The sequence below is a fragment of the Hyla sarda genome, chromosome 5 (genome assembly GCF_029499605.1).
Source record: "Hyla sarda isolate aHylSar1 chromosome 5, aHylSar1.hap1, whole genome shotgun sequence".
Lineage (NCBI taxonomy): Eukaryota > Metazoa > Chordata > Amphibia > Anura > Hylidae > Hyla > Hyla sarda.
Window position 1 is genome coordinate 127,651,176 of NC_079193.1, and position 26,230 is coordinate 127,677,405.

Below are 26,230 nucleotides of genomic sequence, written 5' to 3' on the forward strand. Positions count from 1 at the left end.
CCTTCCTTTCTGCATATAGATACTTTTGTATTTTTTATTGTTTGTAAATTTGGATCTCTTTACGAATATTCACACCCTGCGTTTTCACCGGGTGCTGTATTCAATACCGCACTAGTCATTCTAGTTCATCTTTTTCACTTTTCTCCAAGTAGTGTTCATACATCCCCTTCTGGTCAGTTGCGATTTGGTTTACCGCACTGTTTATTTATTTTTTATTTTTTATTTTAATAAGACAGCGATATACAATAAAAAAAAATTCTTTGAATTAACATACATAACTTTTTATATCATATACATTTTTTAAATAATATCCAACTTGCGTTGTTGAATGCAGCACCGGTGACTGAGCGGTGTGACTCCTTGAGTCGCTTGTGGTGTTATATTCACACCACATGCGATAATTATATTATATATATATATATATATATATATATATATATATATATATATATATGTTTATAAGATTGCATTGTTTTAATATTATTTTTGTGACTTCTGTTTGCCTATTTATATTTATTTATATATATTTTCTTCATACATTGTCTCATTTATATGTGGATATGTAATTTTATGTAACAACTCTTTCAAAAAGCACTCTAATGGTTAATTCCTGGAGGTATATATATCTGTTACCAGCCTTCCCTTGTCATGCCTGATGAAGCTGCGCATGCGCAGCGAAACGCGTTGCATCTAATAAATCCATTGATTTTACTTGGCTGCTTGATGGTTCCTCTCTGCACCAGACAAACTCCTGACTCCCTGGTCATTCGTTTTTGATTTTACTCTTACCCAGGAGGGCTGCAGTGGACCTTCTTCCATATCTCTTCTGCTCTTAACCTTGTTGTGTGTGGGCGCACAACCAACTTTGGTAAGCGGCTTGGGAATCACCGTCCCCTACCCCCACCTGCAAGACCTACTGATCCCGCACATGAGGCGCCTTCCTTCCTTTCTCTAGATTACATTTGTAGGATGGCAGAGTTGGTGAGTTGGGAGATGAGGAGACTTTTTTTCCCAAAAACTTGGGCGCCTTGGCGACTGTACTACCCCTCGCTTCAAAACCCCACCTCCTCTAACCCGGGAGGCGATTAATCTCTTTGCTAACTAGACCCGCTAGCGGAATTACTACATTAGCCTTGCATTCCCTCTGACTCTTTTATTTGCTGATTGACCATGGAACTACAAGGTATTCTATACCATAATCCTATCCATTGCATATGTATCTTTCTGCACATTGCTAAAGGAATATTAACTTTTTCTACACTGTCTGGTCTGTATATAATTGGGTTTAACCCACTCCCCTCACTCTCTTTCTCCCATCCCAACCCCTACTCTCCCCCCCCCCTTCTTCTCTACCAACTATATCTATTTGAGGTTGCTCTTTTTAGGCGTGTCTCTGCATACATGACAAAAGTGCTTAATGTACTCTCTGTGTTTTTTAGTTTGTACTAACTAATTGGCCCATGAACCATTGGAGTACTCACGGTACTGTCATATTATTACTGTATTGGGATGTATTCTCATATGTCTTGTTACCATGTTCTTGTTTCTACGTTTAAAAAAAATGAAAACTCAATAAAAATGAGATTTGAAAAAAAAATGTAAAATAATTATCTAGCACCAATCTCAGCAGGGCAGCAAGAAATTCAATACTGTTAGGAGGAAAAAAGGGCTTTCTGCAGGCTCTGGGTCAATGCCTCCACACCTCCATCATGTTGGATGGAGGTGTAGACGCTAACAACATAATTTGATGCTATCATGGCTCCACTAGGGGTTGTCACAATCGCAATTTTGTCTAAGAAGTCTGAGGTGTGCTTGATATAAGACTTTGCATTCATTGCAAAGGGTCTCAAGACCCTATCCAAGATATTGAAAAGGGTAAATTGATGGAATTATGTCCCGACACAATCGGGCGTCCAGGTGGATTATCTAAACTTTTATGTATTTTCGGGAGAAAATATAAAATTGGAGTAACCGGAAAAAGTACAATCAAAAACTTTTTTGTCTCCTCATCTATCATTCTTAGACAAAATTGCGAATGTGACAATCCCTAGTGGAGCCATGATAGCATCATTTGATGTTGTTCGCCTCTACACCTCCATTCAACATGATGGAGGTGTGGAGGCAGTGACCCAGAGCCTGCAGAAAGCCCTTTTTCCTCCTGACAGTATTGAATTTCTTGCTGTCCTGCTGAGATTGGTGCTAAAAAATAATTATTTTACGTTAATGATAAATTTTACATACAATAACGGGGCACCGCAATGGGCAACGTAGCGTCAACTTATGCAATTATTGTTATGGCACATTTAGAGGAGACATACGTCTATGTGTCCCACCATTCAGGCACTTCCTGGGGTGGTGGAGATACATAGATGACGCCTTTCTCATCTAGCAGGGAGATGTGTCTGAGTTATTGGATTTTCAGAATTTTTTTATCAATATGGATCCTGATATTATCTTTACAGAGACAGTAATTTTTCTGGATGTGGCAGTAACTATTTGTGACGGTAAACTTACCACGGATCTTTATACTAAAGAGACAGATTGCAAGATGGTGTTGCAGTTCAATAGTTGTCATCCTAGATCTATGGTTAACTGCTTGCCATACAGCCAAATGCTGGGGGCAAGGAGGATAACAGACACTGACGATAAACTTGAAGCCGCTCTTGAGAAGATGGCTGAGAGTTTTGTGGAAAAAAGGGTACCCAAGAGAATTGGTGAGGAGACATCAATATAGAGTGAGGCATAGTGATTCAGCTATAGTTAGGAGAGGCAGGAATAGGACTAGAGATTGGATAGCATTTATGACAACATATAATGATGCTTCTGAATCAATTGGTCAGATAATTAGGAAACATTGGTATATAGTAAAGAACTGTTATAACATACCTGATTTTGTATCTCCTCCCCTTATTTCTTATAGACGTGCGGGGAATTTAGAAGACAAGCTTGTTAAAGAGGACATCTCTTGTAATACTGGTGATACTCAGAGATATCTGACCCTGGCAAATAAAGGTAGTTTCCCTTTGTCGGTCGTGTGTGAACTGCTCACTGATGTTGAAGGGGCAATCCTGTGTTCATCCCTTGACACATCAGTCATTTTCGATAAAATATTATCTTACGTGTAACACCTCTTATGTCATTTACGTTTTTTGTTGCCCATGTGGTCTCCCCTATGTGGGGAAGACCACATGGGACCTAAAGACACGTTTAAATCGATACAGATACAGCATTCGGAAAAATAATTTAATTTAAGAATTTGATTTAAGTTTATGGTTGTGGACCACGTCCCACAATTAAAGAGAGGTGGGGACAGACAGGCGAAATAGAAAAAACTAGAATTAAGCTGGATCTTTAAACATAGGAGCTCGAAGACAGATGGGCTGAATGTGGAATTTAAGACACTACATAGAGTTATAAATAGGGCTGGGCGGTAGAGAAATATAGCAGTGCCTGGGTGTCATATATAAGTTCCTCGGGGGTGGAATACCGTTAAATACCATGGAACCGCCATAACTTGCAAAAATGCTGTGATATGCATTTTTGGTCATACCGCCCAGCCCTAGTTATAATACAATAAGAGTCTGGATTTTTACTCTAACATTGTGGGATATAATGTGGCTATACTTCTGAAATTTGATCTGGATTCTGACATATTGGTATTGGTATTTGTGTACAATTTTTGGAAACTACTAATTGTTATTTCTCTTATGTTTTATTTTAGATACATTTGGAGAATTTGATCATTCACCGGATACAATAGTTGTCAATTCTTAATTTTTTTTTATAAAGTAATATGCATAATTAAAACATTTTTTGGGCTCCTGTATTTTATAAGTGACGGTACTGGGTGGAACCAATTTTGTATTATTGAGGAGGTTGGAGTTGGTCAAAGGGTATCTAATATTTTTATTCTTTAATAATGATTTGGTCCCAGTATGTTTGAGTGGTTTGAATGATTTTTGGACTGTGAGGGTCCTTTACAGTGGCCTATCATCTTTACAGTGGCACATCATCCTTCGCCTATTTGGCGAGGATGCTGTGCTGACTTGCACAGAGTGCAGTCCATGGCTGCGGTGATATGTGACCAAGGTCTACACTGACAAGAAGCCCTGACAAATTAGAGTGTGGAGTAAACAGTTAAGCTGTGGGGACAAATTAGATTAAATATTCTCTTTTGCACCTATATACCACTAACAATTGATTATGGCCTCTATACCCCATTTAACATCCCATTTAATGTATAATAATATGCCCTGAGGCACTTGATGCGGCTGATGTCACTAGTGGCAACGCTAGGATTCTGCATTCAGCTGTGCACATACAGCGTGCCCAATACAAATATGGTGGTGAGAGCTCACAAAGTCAGACTGCGACAGTGCAGTAGTGAGCAGTGATGTTTCCATGACTACTTATTATGCTACACAGCTATTGGTCCACCCAGGCCATTTCGTCTAAAGCTTCCAGAGCCTAGGCGCGCTTGTGCTATGTGAATTTGAACCATGCTAGCGTGGCTATGGCGGCATGTATTTTATTGTTTACAATATCTGGTGAGTGTGTTCTCCGTTTTTGATTCGTTTTTAATTCTCACAGGTGACTGCCCTTCACAGATCAATTGAGATTTTAATGTTTTTATATTGTATACACTGTATGTATATTGTTTATACTTTACATATGAGAAGCACATTATGATACTATGTACTTTATTGCTTGATTTCACAATTTGTATTGATATGTCATGTTTTTTTATGGATTTATTTGCACTATTGAATGTTATTATTTTCACTTTGATATTTGATTGATACCGTTAATATGTGTAAGAGTTCCACAATGTGCACAGCCTGAGAAAGTTCAGGTAGAGCTGGTTGAAATGTAAGACACTTTTTTATGGAATAAATTCACCTTTTTTTATATACTGGAGTGCTGCGGAGAGCATATATACTAATAAAGAGAAGTTAAGAATGAAAATGAGAAAAAATTAGGCAAATGTAACTAGTTTACTGGATGCAGTAATGGAGAAACTGCTTCCAGGAACATGCTCTAAAATAAGCTGTCGACCTTTGACTTGCAGGACTTTACAGGAAGAGTTCTAAAATTCCCATACTTGACAATTACAGTGAAGAAATATAATAAGAATTACAGAGTTTTTGGCTTAGTCTGTTTCCTGTAGGGAAGTCTGGCATGACAAAACAAACAACTTAGTTTATATATATATATATATATATATATATATATATATATATATATATATATATATATATATTATATAAAAATAAAAACAACTGTGGCAATAAAGTTTTACTGGCTGTTCTTGAAAACCTGAATTTTCATCAAGGTCTGTATATCTATAGATATACAATAATAAAGATTACACTGAATCTGTTACACATGCACCAAGCATATTATTACACATATTCCACATATTACACATATTCCAGCATAGTATCCCTTAAAAAGCAACATTTATTAAATTATATTAAGAAATCTATTTCTGTTAGATATGCCAAAGATATAAAATTAAAGACCGTAAAGGTCTATTACTTCTAATCTTATATCTGACACTGTTAGATGGTGCAAGCAAGAAAATACATACAGAACCAATAGGAGAGAATTCAAGTGAGTTATTCTCCCAATACTTGTGATAAATGTAAAATAAAATAAAAATCCAATTACAGAGAACCCCTGTCCCTACCTGTTTCCACCAACCATGTCTTTTGCTTCCTCAAGGGACAAAAAAAGTGTGCTTGTACATGTCATGTGCTTGATAAATTTTATAATCCTCAATTTACTCCCCCCATCATTACTATTTTTTCATTTTCTTCCTTTATGTTGTTCTCAGTCTAACTGAGATCCGAAGACTAGGAAGGGGTGTCCCCTGGCAGGTGTGCCATCATCCGAAGCCCTGCTGGGGAAAACTCCCTCCCGCACTCTACTACATGCAGCCAAAAGCAATTCAGTGTGAGATGGGCTATGATTGCCCTCCCCCTTTGAGCTCTTAACACTGGACTCTACAGCGTGCTCAGCTTTGCCCAGCAGCTTCCAAAGGGAGCTGAAATATTCAGCTAAATATTCAACACTATACACCGAAGGCACCATGGGGGACATTTATCATTATATATACACCGTTTTCACTGACTATATTGCTTAAAAATGTTTGCGCAATTCCGTCTTTCGCTTTTTGATAGTTTTACTGTGGAATTCTATGTGACTGTATACGATAGAGCTAATTATGCAGAGTACAACGATTTATCAACTGCGTCTTTAATGATTACACGTACAAACTTTGCGAAAGTCTCGATTAAATTGCACAAATATACACCATCTACGAGGACACGTAAAAAGCTGTCAGACTCTGTCCAGCAATATGTACAGTGGGGATCAAAAGTTTGTGCACTCCAGGTAAAAATTTGTATTAATGTGCATAAAGAAGCCAAGGAAAGATGGAAAAATCTCCAAAAGGCATCAAATTACAGATTAGACATTCTTATAATATGTCAACAAAAGTTAGATTTTCACAAGTATTTGCAAGAACAGGTGTGGCACCCGGCACTGCTATATCCAATCAGCCCGTAGGCATATTCGGGAGGAACAACGCTGCTGTGACCGTGTAATAGACTATCTTGCTGCGTGGAGGTGCAGACCAGTAGACAGAGGCAACTAATATCAGCCAATTGAACGAAGTAGAAAAGAGTCGCACTCACCAACCAGGAGCAGTGTTCAAAGTCTGTTCTTTATTCACACCGGCAGTGGAACAATAAAAGACGGTCACACACACGGGGAGCGAGAGCAGCCGCTCTCACGATGCGGGGGCACACCACCAAAGGCGACTAGTTTCGCGTCACGGATGGACGCTTCTTCCGGCCAACAAGGTGTACGCCTACCTATTCAGGTGGGTCAGTATTTATACAGGTTAAAATGGGAGGGAGGGGAGGGGGAGGGAACAAGGGATGAAGCGTGGTGATCGTAACTAACAATGAAGTGCATTACAGAAAAACCACATACCAAAACCTAAAAGTATACAAACAATACTTATAGTAAAACCAACCAGAAAAGGTAGCTGATTCACAGAAAAGCTGACAGGTCTTGTTTGTCATTCATGCCCGTTGGTCCCATAGCTTTTAGTCTGATTATCCAAAAGGCCTCTCAGCGTAAGAGGAAAGCTTCTTTTTCTATGCCGACTGGGACATGCTCTACTCTCTCGAGTTCTGCAAATTTTAGTCCCTCGCTTCCACCGCCATGATGGTCATTCATATGAGCGATGAACCGTGGGGACCCCTTGCCTGACCGGAGAGAGTAGAGATGTTCTCTCACACATGCATTTAGCTTGCGCTTGGTTTTTCCCACGTAATATCTTTTACACGGACAAATTATGCAATACACTATGTGGGTGGATTGACAGGTGATCAATTGGTTAACGAATATGTTTACGCCTCCAATGGAGAAATTCCTTTTTGACAGGTTATATTTGCAAAATTTGCAATTCCTGCAAGGATAATTCCCCTTGGGCGTCATTTTATTCAGCGAATGATCTCCTGCATCTTGAGATTTTTTCTTAGATTTTTTGATTATGTCTCCTATGGTGGAAGATTTTCTAAATGTGATAATAGGTTTTTCTTTTGCTTCCTCATCCAATTCTACATCGTGTTCAAAATGGAACCAATTATCAAAGAAGCTCTTCCTGATGAGCTGATTGATTGGTGAGTTTGCAAAAGAAAAAACAATGCGTTTATTGTTCTTTAGATGCTTGTTATTTTTCCTTGGATTTTTGGGGGCCAATAGTTCTTCCCTATCTCTCCTTTCGACTTTATTATAGGCTTGTTCAATAATCTCTGAGGGATAGCCCCTTTCCAATAGCCTTCCTTTTAGCTCTTCTGCCTGTTTAATAAAATTGTCATTGTCACTATTTACTCTTTTGATTCTTAGAAACTGACTATAAGGGATGTTGTTCCTGACATAACTAGGATGCGAGCTGTGATAGTGGAGTAATGTGTTCTTGGAAATTTTCTTTCTGTATCCAGTAGTAGTTAGCTCACCTTCACTGATTTTCAGGGTTACATCCAAAAAATCAATAGAGCGATCCAAAACGCATAAGTGAAGAACATGTTGACTGCGTTATTATCGTTCAGATATTGGACGAAGGTTGGTTTTACTATAAGTATTGTTTGTATACTTTTAGGTTTTAAAATGGTATGTGGTTTTTCTGTAATGCACTTCATTGTTAGTTACGGTCACCACGCTTCATCCCTTGTTTCCTCCCCCTCCCCTCCCCTCCCCCTCCCTCCCATTTTAACCTGTATAAATATTGACCCACCTGAATAGGTAGGCGTACACCTTGTTGGCCGGAAGAAGCGTCCATCCGTGACGCGAAACTAGTCGCCTTTGGTGGTGTGCCCCCGCATCATGAGAGCGGCTGCTCTCGCTCCCCGCGTGTGTGACAGTCTTTTATTTTTCCACTGCCGGTGTGAATAAAGAACAGACTTTGAACACTGCTCCTGGTTGGTGAGTGCGACTCTTTTCTACTTCGTTCAATTGGCTGATAAAAGTTAGATATTATTTCCATCATTTACACTTTCAAAATAACAGAAAACAAAAAAATGGTGTCTGCAAAAGTTTGGGCACCCTGCAAAATTTACAGCATGCACTGCCCCCTTTGCAAAGCTGAGACCTGCCAGTGTCATGGATTGTTCTCAATCATCATCTGGGAAGACCAGGTGATGTCAATCTCAAGGATTTTAAATGCCCAGACTCCTCTGACATTGCCCCAACAATCAGCAATAGTTGACGATCACAAAGCTGGAGAAGGCTATAAGAAGATAGCAAAATGTTTTCAGATGTCAATATCCTCTGTTCGGAATGTAATTAAGAAATGGCAGTCATCAGGAACAGTGGAAGTTAAAGCAAGATCTGGAAGACCAAGAAAAATATCAGACAGAACAGCTCGCAGGGTGATGAGAAAAACTATTCAAAACCCAAGTTTGACTGCACAATCCCTCCAGAAAGATCTGGCAGATGCTGGAGTTGTGGTACACTATTTCCCTATAAAGAGATACTTGTACAAATATGGTCTTCATGGAAGAGTCATCAGAAGAAAACCTCTTCTACGTCCTCCCCACAAAAATCAGCATTTGAACTTTGCAAATGAACATATAGACAAGCCTGATGCATTTTGGAAACAAGTTCTGTGGATCGATGAGGTTAAAATTGAACTTGGAGAAGAAGGGAACAGAATTTAATGAAAAGAACCTCTGTCCAACTGTTAAGCATGGGGGTGGATCAATCATGCTTTGGGGTTGTATTGCAGCCAGTGGCACAGGGAACATCTCATGAGTAGAAGGAAAAATCTATTCAATAAAATTTCAGCAAATTTTGGATGCGAAGTTAAAGAGAGGATGGCTTCTACAAATGGATAATGATCCTAAACACACCTCAAAATCCACAGGGGATTACATCAAGAGGAATAAACTGAAGGTTTTGCCATGGCCTTCACAATCTCCTGACCTCAACATAATTGAAAATCTATGGATAGACCTTAAAAGCAGCGTGTGACAGACAGCCCAGAAATCTCAAAGAACTGGAAGATTTTTGTAAGGAAGAATGGGCAAAGATGACTCAAAAAAGAATTGAAAGACTCTTGGCTGGCTACAAAAAGCGTTTACAAGCTGTGATACTTGCCAAAGGGGGCAGTACAAGATATTAACTCTGCAGGGTGCCCAAACTTTTTCAGATGCCATTTTTTGTTTTCTGTTATTTTGAAAGTGTAAATGATGGAAATAAAATCTAACTTTTGTTGACCTATTATAAGAATGTCTAATCTGTAATTTTATGCCTTTTGGATATTTTTCCATCTTTCCTTGGCTTCATTATGCACATTAATACAAATTTTTACCTGGGGTGCCCAAACTTTTGATTCCCACTGTAATACAGATTTAGAACCGCCTCCAATTATTTAATCTTTTTGCCATAGACTGACTATTATACTAAAACCTCTGAAGGGAATTCACAAGCATTAGTGTCAGCCATAACACTTTATTAACTTGGGTAGGAAAGTAATATGAAAAAAGAAAATTAGCCCAGAAACATGTAAAAAAAAAAATTTGCATAAGGCAACTTGGAAATATAAGAAGGCACTAACCCGGGAGAATAAGAAGGAAGTCAGAATTCTGTGGGTCCACCGTGGGAAAATGCCACATGTCTGTGAAGAGCAGCTCTGTGCAGTGTGAGGTACAGAAGGAGTGCACGGTAGAGCCAGGGGGCGTTTCTATTTTTGCGCATTTTTTGAAAATTTTGTGCAAAAGTGTTAATTAGACAGACAGTGTAAAGGGGTAGATCTGTGTCTACAATAGACACCTTATGATAAAAGTTCCTCCATGACTCTACAGTCTAGCTCAGCTCAAAGGGAAAGGAAGCAGAAATATTCAGCTCTATACACACTATAAACTGTGCTGAGCTGAGGTCCTATCTGCATTTTCTGACTTTTTTCTCTGCAAGGCTGTTACAGGAGACAATCTGCAAGCATGACCAGAAGGAGGACCCCTGTTGGCCAAACTTTTAGGGGTTAATCTAACACATAAAGTAAATATATTAAGAAGTATATTGAAAGGTAATTCAAATAGGCTAATCTATAATGTATTAATGTCAATACTCGTGACTGGTACCATTTAAAGGGGTACTCTGCCCCTAGACATCTTATCCCCTTTCCAAAGGATAGGGGATAAGATGTCTGATCGTGGGGGTCCTGCCGCTGGGACATGATGTCACGAAGGGACAGGGCTGTGATGTCACATTCCTCCGGCCCCTGCATTGCCATTCATCAGGCACAGAGCGAAGCTCGCTACGTACACCAGAAGACAGGGGGTGCTGCAGGAGAGATCGTGGGTTTCCCAGTGGCGGAACCCTTCACTATCAGACATCTTATCCCCTATCCTTTGGATAGGGGATAAGATGTCTAGGGGTGGAGTACCTCTTTAAGAGTAAACCTTAGATAAATCCTTTTTAGGATCATACAGGTGACTAGATGATATTTGTTTCTAGTTGAATATATCTATATCCAATTTAATGGTGATATAGTAGGACAGAGAATTCACTCTATGGGGGACATGTATCAAAGATTTTACCCCTGTTTTGTGTGTATTTTTTTGCGCAAAATTTCGCGCAAGCCCTTTTTTTGCACATCTTTTTGCGCACGTTTTGGTAGAGCATGTCCTCCAGATGTGGCCGAATCGGGGTACCTTGGAGTGACATCTATAGTACGCATGGATTTATTAACTGCATACTTTTCCTTTACACCAAAAATTTTGAGCTGTTTTTTTGGCGCAAATGTAAGCCATTTTGGACTTAACGTAGCAAAATGCCCTAAATCATCGATTCTATTTTCCAAAGAGTGGATTGAGGAGATTACTATATTTACCCGCAATTTATGAAGCTCATTGCGCTTGATTGATAAATTTAGCTCTTCTGCGCATAATTTAGAATTCGGGAAAAGGGGTAAACTGCTTCTACCATACATGTCCCGTTTTGAGTAAATAATTGTTCAACCACTAAACAATCGCAGTGGAATTGGTAGCATGTAAGCCTATAGAAGGTATAACGCCAATTGTGGGGTGGAGAAATTACTCACCCTACACAGTGGTGCATCATGTCCAGGGCTGCAATAATTGTGAGAATCAATTGTTTCTGGTTGTAGAAGATCCATTTTCTATGATATGCCTTTATTCATTATGGATCTATATAGAACAGTGGTTTCATTTTCATAAGAGTAGTGCACAAGCCTCCTGATCAACAGAAGCCACAGAAACAGTCCCTGCCTTCCCAATCTCTGTATACTCAGTGCTCATTGATCCCTGGATAACTAGTAGGAGTCGTAAGGCTTCCTCTGTGTGCTTACTGGGCGGCAGGTAGCTAAGGAAGATACTGGGTCAATTATACAAAACCAGTCAAGAACAGGTTCCCCAACATGTGTGTAATACATACTATACTATAATATTGTACACGGCGCACATAAACTTGTGGAGCGAAGCAGTACATGGTAACATGGTCACTACCAATGCCACTGAGTACTCACCCCAACTGTGATGGTTCATGGTGTCCTTCTTTGTTTACTGTAACGGGAGCCATATTATAACCTTGAAAAAAAAAATCAGAAAGTAAAGTGGCAGTTATCTAAAATGGCTTTATGTACATCCTCTCTAACTCCATGTTACACCATGTCATATCAAGGACTATTATACTCTAGATAGGACTATTATACTCTAGATAGCAGCATGTATGGGCATGATGAGAGCTGTGTACGTGTCATGGTTTGCTATGGGCATTTTTCATTACATTTAGGGTACATTTACACTTGTAAGAAATTAGTCCACTTACTGTCCTAAGCAAATGATCAATAAAGAAGTGCTGGGGCATAATTTTATCTAATCATGTTTTTTTCACAATTAAATTAATATACAGAAACTCCTAAATTATTTTCACGCTAAAGAAACCTTCCATATCAATGAATGGGATGAGACCCTGGGGGACCCCCATTTCTCTTGATCATTTTTGAAATGTTTAAGTTCCTTGATTCACCTGCAGTAAATTTGATAGAACTTGATTTGGAAAGGTACAGCCCTATGTATATATGGTCTCAAAGCTGACAATGCATAACAGAACAATAACCAAGCCATGAGGAGGAAAGAACTGCCTGCAGAGCTCAGAGATTGTGTGGAAGCACAGATCTCCATCATTTTTTAATGGAACATGTTTGGAACAGCCAACACTCTCCTTAGAGTGGGTGCCCCACTAAATACAACAAGACTAAACTTTCTGGTCTCATTTCTAAGAATCATGTCTAGAGGAAACCAGGCACTGCTCATCACCTGCTCAATAAAATCTCTACAGTGAAGCATTGTTGTGGCAGCATCATGGTGTTATTCAGTAGCTGAAACAAAACCAGAAGCAATATAAATTTAATAGTAAAAGATTGGCAAAATTCGAAGCCAGTTTATTTTATTAGGAGCTATTTTATTTACATAAACACATCTACATTACAAAAACTGAAGAAATAAAAAAAAAAACATTACAGTATAGAAAAAGAAGTGTTGAGTGGTGCAGCTTTGAGCAAAAATTGTGCCTCTTTCGAAATTTTTAGCAACTTTAAACGTTGCAAAAAGTTGCAGTTGATAAATCAATGTCCACTGCACTGAGAAGTCGCAAAAAAAAAACCTCTAAACAACATCTAAAACACAGCCTGCAACAAATATGTGACTTTTCACAACACAAAAATGTCCAAATCTAATTATAAATTTCCCCCAATGACCCTAAGTACAAAGCCAAGACAACAAAGGAATTCACTAAGGGATAACTCTTGAATGTGAATGTCTTTGAGTGGCCCACCCATAGTCCTGAATTAAAGGGGTACTCCGGTGGAAAAAAAAATTTCTAATCAACTGGTGCTAAAAAGTTAACCCCTTAAGGACCCAGCCAATTTTCACTGTAGGACCCGGACACTTTTTGCACATCTGACCACTTTCACTTTAAGCATTAATAACTATGGGATGCTTTTACCTTTCATTCTGATTCTGAGATTCTTTTTTCATGACATATTCTTCTTTATGTTAGTGGTTAGTGTCGATTTTTTTTTACTTTGAAGCTCTCTGCTAATAAGGAAAATGAATATTCCAAATAAATTATATATTGATTCACATATACAATATGACTACTTTATATTTGCATCATAAAGATGACATGTTTTTACTTTTGGAAGACATCAGAGGGCTTCAAAGTTCAGCAGCATTTTTAAAAATTTTCACAACATTTTAAAATCGAAATTTTTGAAGTGGATTTGAAGGGCTTTCATATTAGAAATACCCCATAAATGACCCCATTATAAAAAACTGCACCCCCTCAAAGTATTCTGAATGACATTCAAAAGGTTTGTTAACCCTTTAGGTGTTTCACAGGAATAGCAGCAAATTGAAGGAGAAAATTCCAAATCTTCATTTTCTACACTGGCATGTTCTTGTAGACCCAGTTATTGAATTTTTACAAGGGGTAAAAGGAGAGAAATATTCCTAAAATGTGTAACCCAATTTCTCTCGAGTAAGAAAATACCTCATATGTGTATGTCAAGTGTTCGACGGGCGCAATAGAAGGCTCAGAAGGGAAGGAGCAACAGTGGGATTTTGGAGAGTGAGTTTTTCTGAAATGGTTTTTGGGGGGCATGTCACATTTAGTAAGCCCCTATGGTGCCAGAACAGCAAAAAAAAACACAAAAAAAAACATGGCATCCTATTTTGGAAACTACACCCCTCAAGGCACGTAACAAGGAGTCCAGTGAGCCTTAACACCCCACAGGTGTTTACGACTTTACGTTAAAGTTGGATGTGTAAATGATTTTTTTTTTCACTAAAATGCTAGATTTCCCTCAAATAAATTTTTTTTACAAGGTATAATAGGACAAAATTCCCCCCCAAACTTGGTAACCCCATTTCTTCTGAGTATGGAAATACCCCATGCGTGGACGTCAAGTGCTCTGCTGGAGAACTACAATGCTCAGAAGAGAAGGAGCGCCATTGAGCTTTTTGAAAGAGAATTTGTTTGGAATGGAAATCAGGGGCCATGTGCATTTCCAAAGCCCCCCGTGGTGCCAGAACAGTGGACCCCCCCCCCACATTTGACCCCATTTTGGAAACTACACCCCTCACAGAATTAAATAAGGGGTGCAGTGAGTACTTACACCCCACTGGCGTTTGACAGATCTTTGGAACAGTGGGCTGTGCAAATGAAAAATTTAATTTTTCATTTTCACGGATCACTGTTCAAAAAATCTGTCAGACACCTGTGGGGCGTAAATGCTCACTGTACCACTTATTACATTACGTGAGGTGTGTAGTTTCCAAAATGGGGTCACATGTGGGGGGGGATCCAGTGTTCTGGCACTATGGGGGCTTTGTAAACACACGTGGCCTTCAATTCCGGCCAAATTTTCTCTTCAAAATCCCAATGGCGCTCCTTCTCTTCTGAGCATTGTAGTTCGCCAGCAGAACACTTTACATCCACATATGGGGTATGTTCTTACTCACAAGAAATGGGGTTACATATTTGGGGGGGCTTTTTCCTATTTTCCCTTGTGAAAATGAAAAATTTAGGGTAACACCAGCATTTTAGTGAAAAAAAAATTTTTTTTAATTTTCCCATCAAACTTTAATGAAAATTCGTCAAACACCTGTGTGGGTGTTAAGGCTCACTATACCCCTTGTTACAGTCCGTGAGGGGTGTAGTTTCCAAAATGGGGTCACATGTGGGTATTTATTTTTTTGCGTTTATGTCAGAACTGCTGTAAAATCAGCCACCCCTGTGCAAATCACCAATTTAGTTCTCAAATGTACATAGTGCACTCTCACTCCTGAGCCTTGTTGTGCACCCGCAGAGCATTTTACGTCCACATATGGGATATTTCCGTATTCAGGAGAAATTGTGTTACAAATTTTGGTGGTCTTTTTTTGCATTTACCGCTTGTGAAAACAAAAAGTATGGGTCAACACCAGCATGTTAGTGTAAAAAAATAAAAAAAAAATTACACTAACAGGCTGGTGTAGCCCCCAACTTTTCCTTTTCCTAAGGGGTAAAAGGAGAAAAAGCCCCCCAAAAGTTGTAGTGCAATTTCTCCCAAGTACGGAGATACTCAATATTTGGCCCCTAACTGTTTCCTTGAAAAACGACAGGGCTCTGAAGTGAGAGAGCACCATGCGCATTTGAGGACTACATAGGGATTGCATAGGGGTGGACATAGGGGTATTCTACGCCAGTGATTCCCAAACAGGGTGCCTCCAGCTGCAGGCTCCATTTTGGAAACACTGCCGTCCAATATGTTTAACATTTTTATTGGGGGGACAGTGTAAGGGGATGTATATGTAGTGTTTTACCCTTTATTATGTGTTAGTGTAGTGTTTTTAGGGTACGTTCGCACCGGCGGGTTTCGGTGAGCCGCAGCTCAAACTTCACGCAGGAAACTTACTGTAAACCTGCCCGTGTGAATGTACCCTGTACATTCACATGGGGAGGCAAACCTCCAGCTGTTTCAAAATTACAACTCCCAGCATGTACTGACAGACCGTGCATGCTGGGAGTTGTACTTTTGCAACAGCTGGAGGCACACTGGTTGGAAAACCTTCAGTTAGGTTGTTACCTAACTCAGTATTTTCCAACCAGTGTGTCTCAAGCTGTTGCAAAACTACAACTCCCAGCATGTACTGATCACCGAAGGGCATGCTGGGAAATGTAGTTATGCAACAGCTGGAGTTACCCAACTACAACTCCCAGCATGCCGAGACAGCTGTTTGCTGTTTAGGCATGCTGGGTTTTGCAGTTTTGCAACATCTGGAGGTCTACAATTTAGAAACCAGTGCACAGTGATCTCCAAACTGTGGGCCTCCAGATGTTGCAAAACTACAAATCCCAGCATGCACAGACAGCAAATTGCTGTGTGGGCATGCTAGGAGTTGTAGTTTTGCTAGATCTAGAGGGCTACAGTTTGAAGATCCCTGTGCAGTGGTCTCTAAATTGTAGACCTCCAGCTGTTGCAAAACTACAACTCCCAGAATGCCCAAACAGCTGTCTGGTCATGCTGGTAGTTGTAGTTTTGCAACATCTGAAGGGCTACAGTATAGAGACCACTTCATAGTGGTCTTAGACTGTAGCCCTCCAGATGTTACTAGGCAACTCACCGGCATCTGTAGGATCCAGTGAGCCAGCCGCACGACTTCGCCGCCCGCCGATCACCGTCGCCTGCAGCCTCCGCAGATCGGTAAGTGACCTTCGGCGCCGGTCCCTGTCGGTTACCCCGTCCTGCCCCGCCCATTGTGGGTGGGCAGAATGGGAAAACCGAAAGTAACCCCCCACCACCGCCTCCGATCTGCTATTGGTTGTCACGTCTACATACACGACCAATAGCAGGGATAGGGGAGGTGGCACCCTTGCCACCTCACTCCTATCCCTTCAGGGGGATCGTCGGTGTCTTGGACAACCACGATCCCCCTTAAATTCTGGGTCACCGGGTCACCATAGACCCATAATGACCCGGAATTGCGCAAATCTTAAGTGTGAATTCACTTGCGATTTGCCGCGGTCGCCGACATGGGGGGGGGGGGGGTCTGATGAACCCACTGGGCATTTGCACGGGGTGCCTGCTGATCCATATCAGCGCGGCAGGGACCGAAATTCCCACGCCTGTACATGTATGTCATAGGTCCTTAAGTACCAGGGTCCCATGATGTACTGGTACGACATGTGTCCTGAAGAGGTTAAACAGATTTGTAAATTACTTAACCCCTTAAGGACCCTGGGCGTATGGGTACGTCCTGGCTTCCTGGTACTTAAGGACCCAGGGCGTACCTGTACGTCCGTGGGAATTTCGGTCCCCGCAGCACCAGGCAGAACAGCCCCCTTCACCGTTATCCAGCAGGAGTGCACAGCCCACTGTTCCAAAGATCTGTCAAACGCCAGTGGGGTGTAAATGCTCACTGCACCCCATATTAAATTCTATGAGGGGTGTAGTTTCCAAAATGGGGTCACATGTGTGTGTGGCACCACTGGGGGCTTTGTAAAAGCACATGGCCCCCGACTTCTATTCCAATCAAATTCTCTCTCCAAAAGTTCAATGGTACTCCTTCTCTTCTGAGCATTGTTGTTTGCCAGCAGAGCACTTTACATCCACATATGGGGTATTTCCATACTATTACCCCTTGTGACAATGAACAATTTGGGGTAACACCAGCATTTTAGTGAATAAAATCTCATTTTTCATTTTCATGTCCAACTTTAGCAGAAATTTGTCAAACACCTGTGGGCTGTTAAGGCTCACTGTACCCCTTGTTACGTTCCTTAAGAGGTGTAGTTTCTAAAATAGTATGCCATGTGTTTTTTTTTTTTTTTTTTTTGCTGTTCTGGCACCATAGTGGCTTCCTAAATGCGACATGCCACCATACGGGCTTCCTAAATGCGACATGCCCCACAAAAACAATTTCAGCTTTCCAAAAGCCAAATGTGACTCCTTCTCTTCTGAGCATTGTAGTGCACCAGCAGAGCACTTGACGTCCACACATGGGGTATTTCCATACTCAGAAGAAATGGGGTTACAAATTTGGGGGTGGCATTTTCTCCTATTACCACTTGTAAAAATTTAAAATTTTGGGGAAAAATAGCATTTTAGTGGAAAAAAATATAATATTTACACATCCAACTTTAACGAAAAGTCTTAAAACACCTGTGGGGTGTGAAGGCTCACTGTACCCCTTGTTACGTTCCTTGAGGGGTTTAGTTTCCACAATAGTATGCCATGTGGTTTTGTTTTTGCTGTTCTGGCACCATAGGGGCTTCTTAAATGTGACATGCCCCCCCAAAAACCATTTCAGAAAAACTAACTCTCCAAAATCCCACTGTCGCTCCTTCCCTTCTGAGCCCTCTAGTGCACCCACGGAGCACTTGACATACACATATGAGGTACTTCCTTACTCGAGAGAAATTGGGTTACAAACTTTAGGAAGATTTCTTTCCTTTTACCCCTTGTAAAAATTCAAAAACTGGGTCTACAAGAACATGCCAGTGTAAAAAAATGAAGATTTAGAATTTTCTCCTTCAATTTGCTGCTATTCCTGTGAAACGCCTAAAGGGTTAACAAACTTTTTGAACGTAATTTTGAATACTTTGAGGGGTGCTTATAATGGGGTCATTGATTGGGTATTTCTAATAAGAAGGCTCTTCAAATCCACTTCAAAACTGAACTGGTCCCTGAAAAATTTCGATTTTGAAAATTTGGTGAAAAATTGAAAAATTGCTGCTGAACTTTGAAGCCCTCTGGTGTCTTCCAAAAGTAAAAACATGTCAACTTTATGATGCAAACATGAAGTAGACATATTGTATATGTGAATCAATATATAATTTATTTGGAATATCCATTTTCCTTATAAGCAGAGAGCTTAAAAGTAAAAAAAAAATATGCAAAATTTTCAATGTTTTCATCAAATTTTGGAATTTTTCACCAAGAAATTATGCAAGTATTGATGAAATTTTGCTACTAACATAAAGTAGAATATGTCACGAAAAAACTATCTCGGAATAAGAATGAAAGGTAAAAGCATCCCACAGTTATTAATGGAGAAAACAAAGGGTAGGATCCAGCTCCCAGGGAAAAAAGCAATAAAACTTAACATTTAATTTTAACATATAAAAGAATGGATCGCCACCGAAGTGGCAGGTGACATGTCACTCCTTAAAAACGAGTGAAACGCCGATGCGTTTCGAGCTAGTACTCTTAGTCATGGCCATGGCATCCTTGTGGCATCACGCTCAAGCAGACTGGAGGCTGAAATCACTGCCAAATTTGCTTCAGGGTCTCAATACTTATGTCAACGCAATATTTAAGTTTTTCTTTTTTAACCTCATAAAGGGTTACTCCAGGGGAGATGAACCCAAAGCCCATCCTTTCCCTCTCAACAACCTATTTAACTGTCTAAAAAAATACATATTATTAGCTATATAGAGCAGTTTCCCCTCTTTGGTTGTCACATGCATGAAGTGAGGGAATGACATCATCCAGCCATCCATTATGTCTCTGTTCAAATTCCTCTCTGAAAGCAGTCCCCACCCTCCTGAAAGACACAGACCATGTAGATTCTGCCCTGCACTAAGGAGGCATGCTCTCTTTAGTGCTGAGTGTCACATATAATGGCTCAAATATCTATCCATGTTGCATTGTGATTGTATGTTATTACGTATATAAAATATATTACAACTTGTAATTCCGTAACCGTTATCTGTGTGTTTAGCATCCCAAAAGAATTCTAGAGGACTGGTGCATAGGTGTGCAGGGCCGGTGCAAGGATTTTGGTCTACACAGGCAAATATGAACAACTGCCAGCATGCCCTGATACAGCCTATGGTTCTGCAGCTGACCAAAACTCCAACTCCAAGCATCTAGCACTATATAGTAGTACAGTTTAGATTATGGTGCAACAAGCTGGGAGTAGTATTTTTGGGTCAGCTGCAGAGCCATAGGCTCTATCAGGGCATGCTGGGTGTTGTAGTTAGTAACTGCAACTCCCAGCATTCCTTGACACAGCCTATGGCTCTGCAGCTGCCCCAAACCAAAACTACATCTCCCAGTTTGTTGCGCCATAAGCTAAACTGTACTGCTATATAGTGCAACATGCTAGGAGTTGTAGTTTTGGTTTGGCTCAGTTGTAGAATGTATCAGGACACGCTGGGAATTGTAGTAAGTTCTTCCTTTTCACATAATGTAGACAAAAATAACATAAGTGGTATCGCTGCATGTGGAAATGTCTGAACTACAAAAAATATAATGTTAATTGAACCATACAGCGAACAGCGTAAATGTAAGAAAATGGTCCAGAATTGCTGATGTTTGGTCACTTGATATATGAGAAAAAATTTATAAAAAGCTACCAAAAAGTTTCATCAAAACAAAGCTGTAAGGTTAGGTTTCCACTTGGTTTTTTTTTTGTACACCTAAAAAAAACGCCAGCAAAAACGCCAGAAAAACTGCCACAGGTTTTTCCTGAGTTTTGGCAGTTTTTCTGGCGTTTTTTCTGGCGTTTTCCATGGTGTGTGGAAACAGCCAAATTTGTCCCCTGTTGCAGTTTTCTCACTGCCTTCTGGGTACCACTCTGTGGGTCGGATGCTGAGCGCCCGGTCCACAGAGTGTAAGGAGATGAGGAATGATGTACAGCATCACTACTCACCTCCCCCGGCCGTATAGTATACAGGGGGGCATAGTGTACCCGTGTATACTATACAGGAGTCGGGAATCCTGTCACCAGACTGATAGGACTCCCTGCTCCTATAGCCCCTTTGGGCGGTATACAGAATATACAGCTATCTATAGATAGCTGTATATAGTGTATACAGAACAGGAGGTCCCCTTACCTCCCTCGTTTCTGTCACTGCCGGTCCGTGTAGCCCTGCCCCTAGTGATGACGTCATTAGGGCGGAGCTACAGACATATTCAGGCTAGTCTGAAGATCTGTTCACATTGTCCGTTTTGGATAATGGGAACAGACCCTTCTGCCAGTGTCTACCCAGACAGGGAGACTCCAGCTGTTGCTAAACTACAACTCCCAGCATGCCCAGACAGCCAAAGGCTGTCTGGGCATGCTGGGAGTTGTAGTTTTGCACCAATTGGAGGCTCTCTGTTTAGGTAGACATTGCATTATGGGCGCTGTCCCCTGCAGAGAGTGCAAAAAATGTCCTAACCTATTTTTTTTGTTTTTTTTTCTTCTTGTTTCAGATCCGTGTATGCAGAGGATTACGACGGATTCGATGGATTACGACGGATGAACTTTATTTTTTTAATTTTAATAAAATTAGGGCTGTGGGGGAGTGTTTTTTAAAATAAAATATTTTTTCCAATGTGTTGTGTCTTTTTTTAATTGAATATTCAGGCTTAGTTATGGAGGCTGTCTAATAGACGGAATCCATGACTAAGCCAGGGCTTAGTGTTAGCCCCAAAAACAGCTGGCGCTAACCCCCAATTATTACCCTGGTACCCACCGCCACAGGGGTGCCGGGAAGAGCCAGTACCAACACGCCCGGAGCGTCAAAAATGGCGCTCCTGGGCCTAGGCGGTAACAGGCTGGTGTTATTTAGGCTGGGGAGGGCCAGTAACAATGGTCCTCACCCACCCTGGTAATGTCAGGCTGTTGCTGCTTTGTTGGTATCGTGCTGATACTGAATATACAGGGAACCCTATGCGTTTTTTTTTCATAAATAAAAAAAATAAAATAAAAAAAAAAACGCATAGGGTTCCTCCTATTTTCAGTATCAGCCAGATACCAACCAAGCAGCAACAGCCTGACGTTACCAGGGTGGGCGAGGACCATTGTTCCTGGCCCTCCCCAGCCTAAATAACCCCAGCCTGTTACCGCCTAGGCCCAGGAGCGACACTTTTGACGCTCCGGGCCTGTTGGTACCGTCTCTTCCCGGCACCCCTGTGGCAGTGGGTACCAGGGTAATAATTGGGGGTTAGTGCTAGCTGTTTTTGGGGCTAGCACTAAGCCCTGACTTAGTAATGGATTCTGTCTATTAGACAGCCTCCATAACTAAGCCTGAATATTCAATAAAAAAGAAAACACAACACATTGGAAAAATTATTTTATTTTAAAAAACACTCCCCCACAGCCCTCGTTAACCATTTTATTAAAATATAAAAAAAACCTGTTCATCCGTGTTAATCCATCGAATCCGTCGTTATCCTCTGCATACACGGATCTGAAACGAGAAGAAAGAAAAAAACACAAAAAATGTAGGTTAGGAAATTTTTTGTGCTCTCTGCAGGTGAGAGCACCCATAATGCAATGTCTACTTAAACAGTGAGCCTCCAATTGGTGCAAAAAGTTTAGCAACAGCTGGACTCTCCCTGTCTGGGTAGAAACTGGCAGAAGGGTCTGTTCACATTATCCAATACGGACAATGTTAACAGAGCCTTATACCCTTGGCAGCCTGGACTGTCCAGCAGTGTAAGTTAACTCTTTCCTTGCTGGGCTGGTGCATAGCGCACAGCTCAGCAAGGGGTTAAGTGAGCGAGCAATGTGTATACTGTATACACATTGCAGGCTCACTGTAAGTTCTTGCTGGGCAGTAGGTATACGATGTATATCTACTGCTCAGGATCAGCTGATCTCCCAACTCTGTAGCCTTGAGAACAGCTGATCCCGACAGTCACTTTTATCGCAGCGGGTGCCAGGAGAAGTGACATCCGCTGGGATCTGTCCCTTACTGCAGGTACTAATACTCCCAACATGGAGTACACTCTGCTCCATGCTGGGAGCTGTAGTACCTGCATTAATAGACAGATCGCAGCGAGTGTCACTCCTCCTGACACCCATTGCGATCCTCCAGTATAATGTATAGATGTGGCCGGCTGCTCTTCTATGGTCCCCTGCACGGCCGTATATATACACATATTCCTATCTCCCACAGAGTTGTGATTGGCTGGAACCATCTGACCAATCACAGCTCTCTGCGGGAAATATGAATATGTGTATATATACGGCCGTGCAGGAGACCATAGAAGAGCGGCCGGCAGCATCTGTACATTATACAGGAGGATCACAACGGAGCCCAGCGATCTTTCAATTAGTACAGGTACTACTACTCCTATCATGGAACAGTGTGTTCCATGCTGGGAGTTGTAGTACCACCTAAAAAATGTAAAAAAAAGTGAAACATACACACACACTCCAATAGACTTCTATGGGAGAAAAACGCCAAGATTTTCCCGAAAAAACGCCAAAGTCTCGACAAGAGGTCGTTTTTTAAAAACTGCCAAGGAGCCCAAAAACGCCAAAAGGATTAAAAAAACGCCAAACTGAAAAATGCCAAGTGGATTTGGCATTTTGCAGTTTACTATTGACTTGCAGCTAACATCTGGCCGCAGCGTTTTTTCACATAAAAAACGCCATGCTGCAGAATGGGCGTTTTTATTGGCATTTTTCTAAAAAAAAAAAAAACAAGTGGAAACCTAGCCTTACCGATAAAAACTATAGAACATGGGGCAAAAAGTGAGCCTTCATACTGTCCTGTATACGGTAATTTTTTTTGGTTGCGCCATACAGTTTATGGTAAAATGAAAGGTGTCATTACAAAGTACAATTAGTCACGTAAAAAAACAAGTCCTCACATGTGTCTGTAGCTGAAAAAAAAATGTTATGCCTCTTAGAATAGTGATGAGGAAAAAACGGAAAAAAAATGAAATTGTCTCTGTCCTTAAGGCCAAAATGGCCAAAATGGCCTGTTTCCTTAAGGGGGTAAGTTTATTTTTCTATATTTTCTTTATTTATTGTATGTGGGCAGAGCATCTGTATGGGTGTGGCTTACACATGGGTGGGCGCACAGGGGACCCGTGATCATCTTTGGCCCAGGGGCCCTAAGAGTTGTCAGTCCACCCCTGATGCTAGAGTTACAGAAAGGTACATATGGGAGGTTTACAGCAAGGTACATATAGAGGTTTACAGCAAGGTACATATGGGAGAGTTACAGCAGGGCACATATAGAGGTTTACAGCGGGCCAGATATAGGGGGGTTTACAGCAGGGTACATATGGGAGAGTTACTGCAGAGCACATACAGAGGGGTTTGCAGCAGGGCACATATAGAGGGGCTTAAAGCAGGACCATATAGAGGGGCTTACAGCAGGGCACCTATAGAGGGGCTTAACAACAGGGCACCTATAGGGGGGCTTACAACAGGGCTCATATGGCAGAGTTAATACAGGGCACATATAGAGGGGTTTAACATCAGGGCACCAGAACACAAGGCCACCTTAACTAATTTTTGACACAGAGCAGCTGGGTGTCCCCGAAGCCCCACACCTCACACACACACACACAATGACTGCTGTACTGTGCTTGTGAGTGAAGTCTCCCGGTGTTTGCACGGCGCACACACAGCACCAACATTTGTCAGAGCAGCCCCAGTCTGGTGGGTGGCGGCACAGCTGCAAGAAGTTGCCTTATTATTGTGCCAGGCTGGTAGGTGTGACTAGTTAGGGCAGGGGGTCATTAACACAGCTGTACTACCACCAGGGAATTTAAAACCATTTCCAGACAATAAGGCACCAGACTGACTGTCATTAGATGAAAGAGGTGTATGGGAGTGGTCCACTGGAAACATGCCATATCTTACAATTATTAAATATGGGGTCAGGGAGGTATGTCCGCAACAGAAAGGTGGTGGCAGACATACCTTTTAAGTTGTATAAAAGTTTTGGGTAGTGTAAAAGGGATTTTTTTAATCATTATTTTTCGGTCTAGTGTAGACAGATAGTGATTTTATAGATAACCTTACCACCTTCTGGCAGGTGAACTGGCAGGTGTGTGCAGCCTCAGCCAATAAGACACTGAATCTCTCTCTCTGCTGCTCACAGCAGGAGGGTGGGGGCTGGCGGAGCAGAGCTGCAATGATTGCTGGGAGATGTAGGCAAGGGGAGAGAAGGATGGCAAAGAATAAATAGCAATATAAAGCAACCAGAAAAGACATTGGTGGCCACAGGAGCCACGCATATCAGGCAGGATGGTTTACAGGGAACATATCCAGGTGGTGTGGTGGCTTTGGAGCTTTTATATAAATAAATATATATATATATATATATATATATATATATGTGTGTGAGTCCCCTATGGGGCCTAAAAATAGTGAAAACATATGTTAAAGGGGTACTCCGACCCAAAGACATTTTATCCCCTAATCAAAGGATAGGGGATATCCCGCAATCTTTCATGCAGCACCCCGCTATCATCAGCCTCCGGAGCGAACATCGCTCAGAGTCTGATGAATCATGATCACGGGCCCGGAGTATCGTGATGTCACCGCTCCGCCCCGTGTGACATCATGCTCCGTCCCCTCAATTCAAGCCTATGGGAGGGGGCGTGGCGGTTATCACACCCCCTCCCATAGGCTTGCATTGAGGGGGCAGAGCATGACGTCACACGGGGGCGGTGCCGTGATGTCACACGGGGCGGAGCCGTGATTGTGATTCACCAGACCTAGAGGCTGATCAGAGGCTGATCAGAGGCGGGGTGTGGCATGAAAGATTGCGGGGGTCTCCAGCGGCGGGATTCCCGTGATCAAGCATCTTATCCCCTATGTAAATGTAAACAAAATAAATATATATACATAGGTGGTATCCCTGTTTGCGTGAATGTTCAAACTATTAAAATGCAATGGGAATTAAACTAGACGGTCAATGGGATAAATGTAAAAAATTAATTTGCCTATTTTTGGTAACTTCATATAGCAGAAAAAACTAAAATAGTATCAATAAAAACTACAGTCCACAGCACAAAAAAATAGCCCTCATATATATATATATATATATATATATAGCCCTGTATATGGAAAAATAAAAAAGATATATAGGGTTCAGAAGAGAAAAATTTCAAGCATACTAATTTCCGTACAAAAAGATATAAGGCTAGGTTCAGACTACGGAATTTCCGCCTGCAATTCCTCTTTGAAATTGCAGGCGGAAATTCCGCTTTTCCGCTTGCTAAAATGTATAGTGTAGGGAATGGGTTTCCGTTCACAAATTCACACTTCGGAATTTGTGAAGCGGAATTTGTGAATGGAAAATCCGCTTGGAAATATCCGCCTGAAGAATGGGGTTGCTCTTTCTTCAGGCGGAAATCCGCACGGAACACATTGCAGTCTATAGTGTCCGCGCGGTGCTAGCACAGAATGATTCA

At 41.2% G+C, this 26,230-nt stretch overlaps 1 protein-coding gene across 3 annotated transcripts in view; it reads right to left on the reverse strand.

Annotated features, from left to right (window-relative positions):
• UPP1 (uridine phosphorylase 1) overlaps window positions 1–26,230 on the reverse strand; it is a 113,209-nt gene that overhangs the window by 73,065 nt on the left and 13,914 nt on the right. For all 3 annotated transcript variants that reach the window (XM_056520254.1, XM_056520253.1, XM_056520256.1), the window contains exon 2: window positions 12,059–12,119. In XM_056520254.1, coding sequence (XP_056376229.1) covers window positions 12,059–12,119 — 61 coding nt within the window. The remainder of the gene's footprint in view (window positions 1–12,058; window positions 12,120–26,230) is intronic.